Source organism: Hypanus sabinus, unplaced genomic scaffold (genome assembly GCF_030144855.1).
Source record: "Hypanus sabinus isolate sHypSab1 unplaced genomic scaffold, sHypSab1.hap1 scaffold_507, whole genome shotgun sequence".
Classification (NCBI taxonomy): domain Eukaryota; kingdom Metazoa; phylum Chordata; class Chondrichthyes; order Myliobatiformes; family Dasyatidae; genus Hypanus; species Hypanus sabinus.
In genome coordinates this window covers 69,392-81,502 of record NW_026781373.1, presented here as the reverse complement: position 1 = coordinate 81,502, position 12,111 = coordinate 69,392, and the positions used below count along the sequence as shown (strand labels likewise).

The following is a 12,111-nucleotide window of genomic DNA, read 5'->3' as shown; positions in this document are numbered from 1 at the left end:
GGGTGTGTGTGTGTGTCTCATTGAGGTGAGGGTCTGTGTGTGTGTGTGTGTCTCGGGGAGGTGAGGGTCTGGGTGTGTGTGTGTGTGTGTGTCTCGGGGAGGTGATGGTCTGGGTGGTGTGTGTCTCATGGAGGTGAGGGTCTGGGTGTGTGTGTGTGTCTCATTGAGGTGAGGGTCTGGGTGTGTGTGTGTTTCTCGGGGAGGTGAGGGTCTGTCTGTGTGTGTGTGTCTCGGGGAGATGAGGGTCTGGGTGTGTGTGTGTCTCATGGAGGTGAGGGTCTGGGTGTGTGTGTGTGCCTCATGGAGGTGAGGGTCTGGGTGTGTGTGTGTGTCTGTCGGGGAGGTGAGGGTCTGGGTGTGTGTGTGTGTGTCTGTGTCTCGGGGAGGTGAGGGTCTGTGTGTGTGTGTGTGTCTCGGGGAGGTGAGGGTCTGGGTGTGTGTATGTGTGTCTCGGGGAGGTGAGGGTCTGGGTGTGTGTTTGTGTCTCGAGGAGGTGAGGGACTGTGTGTGTGTGTGTGTCTCGGGGAGGTGAGGGTCTGGGTGTGTGTGTGTTTCTCGGGGAGGTGAAGGTCTGGGTGTGTGTGTCTGTGTCTCGGGGAGGTGAGGGACTGGGTGTGTGTGTGTCTCTCGGGGAGGTGAGGGTCTGGGTGTGTGTGTCTGTGTCTCGAGGAGGTGAGGGACTGTGTGTGTGTGTGTGTCTCGGGGAGGTGAGGGTCTGGGTGTGTGTGTGTTTCTCGGGGAGGTGAAGGTCTGGGTGTGTGTGTCTGTGTCTCGGGGAGGTGAGGGTCTGGGTGTGTGTGTGTCTCTCGGGGAGGTGAGGGTCTGGGTGTGTGTGTCTGTGTCTCGGGGAGGTGAGGGACTGGGTGTGTGTGTTTGTGTGTGTGTGTGTGTGTGTGTCTCGGGGAGGTGAGGGTCTGGGTGTGTGTGTGTGTGTGTGTCTCGGGGAGGTGAGGGTCTGAGTGTGTGTGTGTTTTCGGGGAAGTGAGGGACGGTGTGTGTGTGTGTGTCTCGGGGAGGTGAGGGTCTGGCTGTGTGTGTGTGCCTCGGGGAGGTGAGGGTCTGTGTGTGTGTGTCTCGGGGAGGTGAGGGTCTGGGTGTGTGTGTGTGTGTGTGTGTCTCGGGGAGGTGAGGGTCTGGGTGTGTGTGTGTGTGTGTCTCGGGGAGGTGAGGGTCTGGGTGTGTGTGTCTGTCGGGGAGGTGAGGGTCTGGGTGTGTGTGTGTGTGTCTGTGTCTCGGGGAGGTGAGGGTCTGTGTGTGTGTGTGTCTCGGGGAGGTGAGGGACTGTGTGTGTGTGTGTGTCTGTGTCTCGGGGAGGTGAGGGACTGTGTGTGTGTGTGTGTCTCGGGGAGGTGAGGATCTGGGTGTGTGTATGTGTGTCTCGGGGAGGTGAGGGTCTGGGTGTGTGTGTGTGTGTGTGTGTGTGTGTCTCGGGGAGCAGAGGGTCTGGGTGTGTGTTTGTGTCTCGAGGAGGTGAGGGACTGGGTGTGTGTCTGTGTCTCGGGGATGTGAGGGTCTGGGTGTGTGTGTGTTTCTCGGGGAGGTGAGGGTCTGGGTGGTGTGTGTCTGTGTCTCGGGGAGGTGAGGGTCTGGGTGTGTGTCTGTGTCTCGGGGAGGTGAGGGTCTGGGTGGTGTGTGTGTGTCTCGGGGAGGTGAGGGTCTGGGTGGGTGTGTGTGTGTCTGTGTCTCGGGGAGGTGAGGGTCTGGGTGTGTGTGTGTGTGTCTCGGGGAGGTGAGGGTCTGGGTGTGTCTGTGTGTCTCGGCGAGGTGAGGGTCTGTGTGTGTGTGTGTCTCGGGGAGGTGAGGGTCTGGGTGTGTGTGTGTTTCTCGGGGAGGTCAGGGACGGTGTGTGTGTGTGTGTGTGTGTGTGTCTCGGGGAGGTGAGGGATTGTGTGTGTGTGTCTGTGTCTCGGGGAGGTGAGGGTCTGGGTGAGTGTGTGTGTCTCGGGGAGGTGAGGGTCTGGGTGTGTGTGTCTGTGTCTCGGGGAGGTGAGGGACTGGGTGTGTGCGTGTTTCTCGGGGAGGTGAGGGTCTGGGTGAGTGTGTGTGTCTCGGGGAGGTGAGGGTCTGTGTGTGTGTGTCTCGGGGAGGTGAGGGTCTGGGTGTGTGTGTCTGTCAGTGAGGTGAGGGACTGGGTGTGTGTGTGTGTGTGTCTCGGGGAGGTGAGGGTCTGTGTGTGTGTGTCTGTCGGGGAGGTGAGGGACTGGGTGTGTGTGTGTTTCTCGGGGAGGTGAGGGTCTGGGGGTGTGTGTGTGTGTCTCGGGGAGGTGAGGGTCTGTCTGTGTGTGTGTGTCTCGGGGAGGTGAGGGTCTGTGTGTGTGTGTCTGTCGGGGAGGTGAGGGACTGGGTGTGTGTGTGTTTCTCGGGGAGGTGAGGGTCTGGGGGTGTGTGTGTGTCTCGGGGAGGTGAGGGTCTGTCTGTGTGTGTGTGTCTCGGGGAGGTGAGGGTCTCGGTGTGTGCGTGTTTCTTGGGGAGGTGAGGTTCTGTGTGTGTGTGTGTGTGTGTTTCTCGGGGAGGTGAGGGTCTGGGTGTGTGCGTGTTTCTTGGGGAGGTGAGGGTCTGTCTGTGTGAGTGTGCGTGTTTCTTGGGGAGGTGAGGGTCTGGGTCTGCGGGTGTGTGTGTTTCTCGGGGAGGTGATGGTCTGGGGGTGTGTGTGTGTTTCTCGGGGAGGTGAGGGTCTGGGTGTGTGTGTGTCTCGGGGAGGTGAGGGTCTGGGGGTGTGTGTCTCGGGGATGTGAGGGTCTTGGTGTCTGTGTGTTTCTCGGGGAGGTGAGGGTCTGGGTGTGTGTGTGTCTGTGTGTGTGTCTCGGGGATGTGAGGGTCTGGGTGTGTGTGTGTGTCTCGGGGAGGTGAGGGTCTGGGTGGTGTGTGTCTGTGTCTCGGGGATGTGAGGGTCTGGGTGTGTGTGTGTGTCTCGGGGAGGTGAGGGTCTGTGTGTGTGTGTCTGTGTCTCGGGGAGGTGAGGGTCTGGGTGTGTGTGTGTGTCTCGGGGAGGTGAGGGTCTGGGTGTGTGTCTGTGTCTCGGGGAGGTGAGTGTCTGTGTGTGTGTGTGTGTCTCGGGGAGGTGAGGGTCTGTGTGTGTGTGTGTGTCTCGGGGAGGTGAGGGTCTGGGTGTGTGTATGTGTGTCTCGGGGAGGTGAGGGTCTGGGTGTGTGTGTCTGTGTGTGTGTGTGTGTCTTGGGGAGGTGAGGGTCTGGGTGTGTGTGTGTGTGTGTGTCTCGGGGAGGTGATGGTCTGGGTGGTGTGTGTCTCATGGAGGTGAGGGTCTGGGTGTGTGTGTGTTTCTCGGGGAGGTGAGGGTCTGTCTGTGTGTGTGTGTCTCATTGAGGTGAGGGTCTGGGTGTGTGTGTGTTTCTCGGGGAGGTGAGGGTCTGTCTGTGTGTGTGTGTCTCGGGGAGATGAGGGTCTGGGTGTGTGTGTGTCTCATGGAGGTGAGGGTCTGGGTGTGTGTGTGTGCCTCATGGAGGTGAGGGTCTGGGTGTGTGTGTGTGTCTGTCGGGGAGGTGAGGGTCTGGGTGTGTGTGTGTGTGTCTGTGTCTCGGGGAGGTGAGGGTCTGTGTGTGTGTGTGTGTCTCGGGGAGGTGAGGGTCTGGGTGTGTGTATGTGTGTCTCGGGGAGGTGAGGGTCTGGGTGTGTGTTTGTGTCTCGAGGAGGTGAGGGACTGTGTGTGTGTGTGTGTCTCGGGGAGGTGAGGGTCTGGGTGTGTGTGTGTTTCTCGGGGAGGTGAAGGTCTGGGTGTGTGTGTCTGTGTCTCGGGGAGGTGAGGGACTGGGTGTGTGTGTGTCTCTCGGGGAGGTGAGGGTCTGGGTGTGTGTGTCTGTGTCTCGAGGAGGTGAGGGACTGTGTGTGTGTGTGTGTCTCGGGGAGGTGAGGGTCTGGGTGTGTGTGTGTTTCTCGGGGAGGTGAAGGTCTGGGTGTGTGTGTCTGTGTCTCGGGGAGGTGAGGGTCTGGGTGTGTGTGTGTCTCTCGGGGAGGTGAGGGTCTGGGTGTGTGTGTCTGTGTCTCGGGGAGGTGAGGGACTGGGTGTGTGTGTTTGTGTGTGTGTGTGTGTGTGTGTCTCGGGGAGGTGAGGGTCTGGGTGTGTGTGTGTGTGTGTGTCTCGGGGAGGTGAGGGTCTGAGTGTGTGTGTGTTTTCGGGGAGGTGAGGGACGGTGTGTGTGTGTGTGTCTCGGGGAGGTGAGGGTCTGGCTGTGTGTGTGTGCCTCGGGGAGGTGAGGGTCTGTGTGTGTGTGTGTCTCGGGGAGGTGAGGGTCTGGGTGTGTGTGTGTGTGTGTGTCTCGGGGAGGTGAGGGTCTGGGTGTGTGTGTGTGTGTGTCTCGGGGAGGTGAGGGTCTGGGTGTGTGTGTGTGTGTGTGTCTCGGGGAGGTGAGGGTCTGTGTGTGTGTGTCTCTGGGAGGTGAGGGTCTGGGTGTGTGTGTGTGTCTCAGGGAGGTGACGGTCTGTGTGTGTGTGTGTCTCGGGGAGGTGAGGGTCTGGGTGTGTGTGTGTGTGTCTCGTGGAGGTGAGGGTCTGTGTGTGTGTGTCTCGGGGAGGTGAGGGTCTGGGTGTGTGTGTCTGTCGGGGAGGTGAGGGTCTGGGTGTGTGTGTGTGTGTCTGTGTCTCGGGGAGGTGAGGGTCTGTGTGTGTATGTGTGTCTCGGGGAGGTGAGGGTTTGGGTGTGTGTGTGTCTCGGGGAGGTGAGGGACTGTGTGTGTGTGTGTGTCTGTGTCTCGGGGAGGTGAGGGTCTGGGTATGTGTATGTGTGTCTCGGGGAGGTGAGGGTCTGGGTGTGTGTATGTGTGTCTCGGGGAGGTGAGGGTCTGGGTGTGTGTTTGTGTCTCGAGGAGGTGAGGGACTGGGTGTGTGTCTGTGTCTCGGGGATGTGAGGGTCTGGGTGTGTGTGTTTCTCGGGGAGGTGAGGGTCTGGGTGTGTGTATGTGTGTCTCGGGGAGGTGAGGGTCTGGGTGTGTGTTTGTGTCTCGAGGAGGTGAGGGACTGGGTGTGTGTCTGTGTCTCGGGGATGTGAGGGTCTGGGTCTGTGTGTGTCTCGGGGAGGTGAGGGTCTGGGTGTGTGTTTGTGTCTCGAGGAGGTGAGGGACTGGGTGTGTGTGTGTGTCTCGGGGAGGTGAGGGTCTGGGTGTGTGTGTGTGTCTCGGGGAGGTGAGGCTCTGGGTGGTGTGTGTCTGTGTCTCGGGGAGGTGAGGGTCTGGGGGTGTGTCTGTGTCTCGGGGAGGTGAGGGTCTGGGTGTGTGTATGTGTGTCTCGGGGAGGTGAGGGTCTGGGTGTGTGTGTGTGTGTGTGTGTGTCTCGGGGAGCAGAGGGTCTGGGTGTGTGTTTGTGTCTCGAGGAGGTGAGGGACTGGGTGTGTGTCTGTGTCTCGGGGAGGTGAGGGTCTGGGTGTGTGTGTGTGTCTCGGGGAGGTGAGGGTCTGGGTGGTGTGTGTCTGTGTCTCGGGGAGGTGAGGGTCTGGGTGTGTGTGTGTGTGTCTCGAGGAGGTGAGTGTCTGGGTGTGTCTGTGTGTCTCGGCGAGGTGAGGGTCTGTGTGTGTGTGTGTCTCGGGGAGGTCAGGGACGGTGTGTGTGTGTGTGTGTGTGTGTGTCTCGGGGAGGTGAGGGATTGTGTGTGTGTGTCTGTGTCTCGGGGAGCTGAGGGTCTGGGTGAGTGTGTGTGTCTCGGGGAGGTGAGGGTCTGGGTGTGTGTGTCTGTGTCTCGGGGAGGTGAGGGACTGGGTGTGTGTGTCTGTCGGGGAGGTGAGGGTCTGGGTGTGTGCGTGTTTCTCGGGGAGGTGAGGGTCTGGGTGAGTGTGTGTGTCTCGGGGAGGTGAGGGTCTGTGTGTGTGTGTCTCGGGGAGGTGAGGGTCTGGGTGTGTGTGTCTGTCAGTGAGGTGAGGGACTGGGTGTGTGTGTGTGTGTGTCTCGGGGAGGTGAGGGTCTGTGTGTGTGTGTCTGTCGGGGAGGTGAGGGACTGGGTGTGTGTGTGTTTCTCGGGGAGGTGAGGGTCTGGGGGTGTGTGTGTGTGTCTCGGGTAGGTGAGGGTCTGTCTGTGTGTGTGTGTCTCGGGGAGGTGAGGGTCTGTGTGTGTGTGTCTGTCGGGGAGGTGAGGGACTGGGTGTGTGTGTGTTTCTCGGGGAGGTGAGGGTCTGGGGGTGTGTGTGTGTCTCGGGGAGGTGAGGGTCTGTCTGTGTGTGTGTGTCTCGGGGAGGTGAGGGTCTGGGTGTGTGCGTGTTTCTTGGGGAGGTGAGGTTCTGTGTGTGTGTGTGTGTGTGTTTCTCGGGGAGGTGAGGGTCTGGGTGTGTGCGTGTTTCTTGGGGAGGTGAGGGTCTGTCTGTGTGTGTGTGCATGTTTCTTGGGGAGGTGAGGGTCTGGGTCTGCGGGTGTGTGTGTTTCTCGGGGAGGTGATGGTCTGGGGGTGTGTGTGTGTTTCTCGGGGAGGTGAGGGTCTGGGTGTGTGTGTGTCTCGGGGAGGTGAGGGTCTGGGGGTGTGTGTCTCGGGGATGTGAGGGTCTTGGTGTCTGTGTGTGTCTCGGAGAGGTGAGGGTCTGGGTGAGTGTGTGTGTCTTGGGGAGTTGAGGGTCTGTGTGTGTGTGTGTCTCGGGGAGGTGAGGGTCTGGGTGTGTGTGTCTGTCGGGGAGGTGAGGGTCTGTGTGTGTGTGTGTCTCGGGGAGGTGAGGGTTTGGGTGTGTGTGTGTCTCGGGGAGGTGAGGGACTGTGTGTGTGTGTGTGTCTGTGTCTCGGGGAGGTGAGGGACTGTGTGTGTGTGTGTGTCTCGGGGAGGTGAGGGTCTGGGTGTGTGTATGTGTGTCTCGGGGAGGTGAGGGTCTGGGTGTGTGTGTGTGTGTGTGTCTCAGGGAGCAGAGGGTCTGGGTGTGTGTTTGTGTCTCGAGGAGGTGAGGGACTGGGTGTGTGTCTGTGTCTCGGGGAGGTGAGGGTCTGGGTGTGTGTGTGTGTCTCGGGGAGGTGAGGGTCTGGGTGGTGTGTGTCTGTGTCTCGGGGAGGTGAGGGTCTGGGGGTGTGTGTCTCGGGGGGGTGAGGGTCTTGGTGTCTGTGTGTGTCTCGGAGAGGTGAGGGTCTGGGTGAGTGTGTGTGTCTTGGGGAGTTGAGGGTCTGTGTGTGTGTGTGTGTCTCGGGGAGGTGAGGGTCTGTGTGTGTGTGTGTGTGTGTCTCGGGGAGGTGAGGGTCTGGGTGTGTCTGTGTGTGTCTCAGGGAGGTGAGGGTCTGGGTGTGTGTGTGTGCCTCAGGGAGGTGAGGGTCTGGGTGTGTGTGTCTGTCGGGGAGGTGAGTGTCTGGGTGTGTGTGTTTGTCCCGGGGAGGTGAGGATCTGGATGTGTGTGTGTGTCTCGGGGAGGTGAGGGTCTGGATGTGTGTGTGTGTCTCGGGGAGTTGAGGGTCTGTGTGTGTGTGTCTCAGAGAGCTGAGGGTCTGTGGTGGTGTATCTGAAAGCGAGTCTATAGGGTCTGCAATGGGTTAACTGTTGGCCTGAGTGAAGTTATCCACTCAGGATCAGCAGCCTGATGTTAATAACTCTTCCTGAACCTGTTGGTGTAGGACTTGAGGCTCCTGCTGGATAGTGGTAGCGAGAAGAGAGCAGGGCCTTGATGATGCAGCTTTTGTGAGTCTTCTCCTTGTAGATGAGCTGTGTGGTGGGGAGGGCTCTCCCTGTGATGGACTGGCTGTGCCGAGCACCGTTTGCAGGCTTTCCCATTCTTGGGCATTGCTGTTTCTGTGCCAGACCATGATGCAACCAGTCAGGATTCTCTCCACTCTGATTATGTAGGAGTTTGTCAAAGCTTATCTTTACTTGCCAAATGTATGCAAACTTTCTAAGCAAGTTAGTGTGTATCTAGGTTCAGGGTAGAGGTCGAAGGATTAACAAGAGCTATGACCACAGTACAGTAAGACAGAAGAAAATCACTGTAAGCTGGAACAAACAATATAGAATAGGTGCAGAAGTAGACCATTCGGCCCTTCGAGCCTGCACCGCCATTTTGCTATAATGGCTGATCAACTGCTATCAATACCTGGTTCCTGCCTTGTCCCCATATCCCTTGATTCCCCTATCCATAAGATACCTATCTAGCTCCTTCTTGAAAGCATCCAGAGAATTGGCCTCCACTATCTTCCGAGGCAGTGCATTCCAGACCCCCAGAACTCTCTGGGAGAAGAAGTTTTTCCTTAACTCTGTCCTAAATGACCTACCACTTATTCTCAAACCATGCCCTCTGGTACTGGACTCTCCCAGCATCTGGAACATATTTCCTGCCTCTATCTTGTCCAATCCCTTAATAATCTTATGTTTCAGATCCCTTCTCAATCTCCTTAATTCCAGCGTGTACAAACCCAGTTTCTCTAATCTGTCTGCGTAAGACAGTCCAGACATCCCAGGAATTAACCTCGAGAATCTACGCTGCACTTCCTCTACAGCCAGGATGTCCTTCCTTAACCCTGGAGACCAAAACTGTACACAATACTCCAGGTGTGGTCTCACCAGGGCTCTGTACAAATGCAAGAGGATTTCCTTGCTCTTGTACTCAATTCCCTTTGTAATAAAGGCCAACATTCCATTAGCCTTCTTCACTGCCTGCTGCACTTGCTCATTCACCTTCAGTGACTGATGAACAAGGACTCCGAGATCTCTTTGTATTTCTCCTTTACCCAACTCTACACCATTCAGATAATAATCTGCCTTCCTGTTCTTACTCCCAAAGTGGATAACCTCACACTTATTCACATTAAATGTCATCTGCCAAGTATCTGCCCACTCACCCAGCCTATCCAAGTCACCCTGAATTCTAACATCCTCAACACATGTCACACTGCCACCCAGCTTAGTATTATCAGCAAATTTGCTGATGTTATTTTCAATGCCTTCATCCAAATCGTTGACATAAATTGTAAACAGCTGTGGTCCCAATACCGAGCCCTGTGGCACCCCACTAGTCACCACCTGCCATTCCGAGAAACACCCATTCACCGCTACCCTTTGCTTTCTATCTGCCAACCAGTTTTCTATCCATGTCAATGACTTCCCCCCCGATGCCCTGAGCTTTGATTATACCCACCAATCTCCTATGTGGGACCTTATCAAATGCCTTCTGAAAATCGAGGTACACTACATCCACTGGATCTCCCCCATCTAACTTCCTGGTTACATCCTTGAAAAACTCCAACAGATTAGTCAAGCATGATTTACCCTTGGTAAATCCATGCTGGCTCGGCCCAATCCTATCACTGCTATCTAGATATGCTGCTATTTCATCCTTAATAATGGACTCTAGCATCTTCCCCACCACCGATGTCAGGCTATTAGCCATTCTCCATTCCTTAGGAACTGATCCTGAATCTAAGGAACATTGGAAAATGATTACCAATGCATCCGCAATTTCCAGGGCCACCTCCTTTAGTACCCTAGGATGCAGACCATCTGGACCTGGGGTTTTGTCAGCCTTCAGTCCCATCAGTCTTCTCATCACCATTTCCTTCCTAATGTCAGTCTGTTTCATTTCCTCTGTTACCCTATGTCCTTGGCCCATCCATACATCTGGGAGATTGCTTGTGTCTTCCTTAGTGAAAACAAATCTAAAGTACTCATTAAATTCTTCTGCCATTTCTCTGTTTCCCATAACAATTTCACCCAATTCATTCTTCAAGGGCCCAACATTGTTCTTAACTATCTTCTTTCTCTTCACATACCTAAAAAAGCTTTTGCTATCTTCCTTTATATTCCTGGCTAGCTTGCATTCGTACCTCATTTTCTCTCCCCTTATTGTCTTTTTAGTTAAGTTCTGTTGTTCCTTAAAAACTTCCCAATCATCTGTCCTCCCACTCACCTTAGCTCTGTCATACTTATTTTTTTTAATGCTATGCAATCTCTGGAGGAATAGTGAGGTAGGGTTCAGAGGTTCAATTAGAAATCTGGTATTAGAGGGGAAGAGGCTGTTTCTGATCTTCAGTCTCCTGTGCCTCCTCCCTGAGGCACAGCCTCTTGAGGATCTCGGTGGTGGCGAGGGTTGTGCCTGTGATGGGGCTGGCTGAATCTCCAACCCTCTGCAGCCTCTCGCAGACCTGTGCGTCGGAGCCTACATGCCAGACGACGACACAACCTGTCAGAATGCTCCCCACTGTACGTCTTTAGAAACTTGTAACCCGTTGGTGATGTAGTGAAACTCCTCGTGAGGTGGGGCTGCCAGCCTTCTCTGTGTTGGGCCCAGCATTGGGCCTCTGGGATGTTGACACCCAGGAATTTGAAACTGCTCACCCTTTCCACCGCTGACCCCGCGATGAGGGGTGTTCTTCACTGTGTGTGTGGGGTGTGTGTTCTCCCAACGTGCCCTTGCTGAACTCCACTGTCAAGTCCTCAGGAGTGGAGGCACGTTCAGATAACAGACCCGCCCTGTGGCGTAATTAGCAGAGAGGAGAGGAAGGACCTGCACAGCCCTCGCCTCTGTCTCTGTGACCGCTGAGAGAGGAGTGGACAGCCCCCAGAATGTCCTCCAGGTGTTTGCTCTGGGATCCCCTTTCTAAACAGTTCGCAGACAGTGGAAGCAGTGTGCATGTTCAAAGTAAATTTATTATCAAAGTACATGTGTCTGGGTGTAAGATGCTCCTTCCTGCTGCTAGCCTGCAGGTCACCCTTAGGAACGGTGTGGCACGTGCTTAGACCCCCCCCCCCCCCATACCGATCAGGGTCACCATGGGGGCAGGTGGTGGATGGTCGTACGAACAGCCAGTGCAGATCACAAGTCCTGGTTATGTGACCACTGACACCAGGCAGACAATCTCTGAAGAGTATTGATAGTGGGTGCGATCACCCGTCTTGGAAAGACACTGTCCAGAAGGCGGCAATGGCAAACTGCTTTGCCAAGAACACTTATAGTCGTGAATAAGGCCATGAACACCACGTCGTATGACACGGCACATAATGATAAAGATGGTTCCCTTTCTAAGCACTTGGCGGACAGTGAAAGCAGTGTGCATGTTCAAAGTTCAGAGTAAGTTTATTATCAAAGTACATGTAAATCACCATATATAACCCTGAGATTCACTTCATCCCAGGCACACTCAATAAATAGAATAATAACCATAATAGAATCAATGAAAGGCTGTACCAACTTGACCCTTCGAGCAGCATGCAAAAGACAGAATACAGTGTGCAAATACAAAAAGAATAAATAAACAAATAAGCAAAAATATTGAGAACATGAAGAGTCCTTGAGAGTGAGTCCATGGGTTGTGGGAACAGTTCAACGATGGGGTAAGTGAACGAGTGAAGTTACCCCCTTTGGTTCAAGAGCCTGAAGGTTGAGGGTCATCATATGCTGTGCCGTTGAGGGGTAATAACTATACCTATTGAGGTTACGAGGAATGTTGACGAGGGTAAGGCAGTGGATGTAGTCTATATGGACTTCAGCAAGGCCTTTGACAAAGTTCCACATGGAAGGTTAGTTAAGAAGGTTCAGTCGTTAGGTATTAATGCTGGAGTAATAAAATGGATTCAACAGTGGCTAGATGGGAGATGCCAGAGAGTAGTGGTGGATAATTGTTTATCGGGATGGAGGCCGGTGACTAGCGGGGTGCTTCAGGGATCTGTTGTTTGTAATATACATAAATGATCTGGATGGTAAATTGGATTAGTAACTATGCCGATGATACTAAGGTAGGAGGTGTTGTGGATAATGAGGTGGGTTTTCAAAGCTTGCAGGGAGATTTATGCTGGTTAGAAGAATGGGCTGAACGTTGGCAGATGGAGTTTAATGCTGAGAAGTGTGAGGTTCTACATTTTGGCAGGAATAATCCAAATAGAACATACAGGGTAAATGGTAGGGCATTGAGGAATGCAGTGGAACAGAGAGATCTAGGAATAACAGGGCATAGTTCCCTCAAGGTGGAGTCTCATGTAGATAGGGTGGTGAAGAAGGCTTTTGGATCACTGGCCTTTATAAATCAGAGCATTGAGTACGGAAATTGGGATGTAATGTTAAAATTGTACAAGGCATTGGTAAGGCCAAATTTGGAATATTGTGTACAGTTCTGGTCACCGAATTATAGGAAAGATATCAATAAATTAGAGAGAGTGCAGAGACGATTTACTAGGATGTTACCTGGGTTTCAGCACTTAAGTTACAGAGAAAGGTTGAAC

The 12,111-nt window shown here is 54.6% G+C and overlaps 1 protein-coding gene across 2 annotated transcripts in view; it reads left to right on the top strand.

Annotated features, from left to right (window-relative positions):
• Positions 1 to 12,111, top strand: part of pofut1 (protein O-fucosyltransferase 1) — a 49,412-nt gene that overhangs the window by 14,134 nt on the left and 23,167 nt on the right. Inside the window, exon 1 of one of the 2 annotated variants that reach the window (XM_059961730.1) lies at positions 11,101 to 11,226. The exons of the other annotated variant lie outside the window; for it this stretch is intronic. Within the exon in view, the coding sequence (XP_059817713.1) occupies positions 11,198 to 11,226 (29 nt within the window). The 5' untranslated portion in view covers positions 11,101 to 11,197. Of the gene's footprint in view, positions 1 to 11,100; positions 11,227 to 12,111 lie in introns of those variants that run through there. 2 annotated transcript variants of the gene reach the window in all.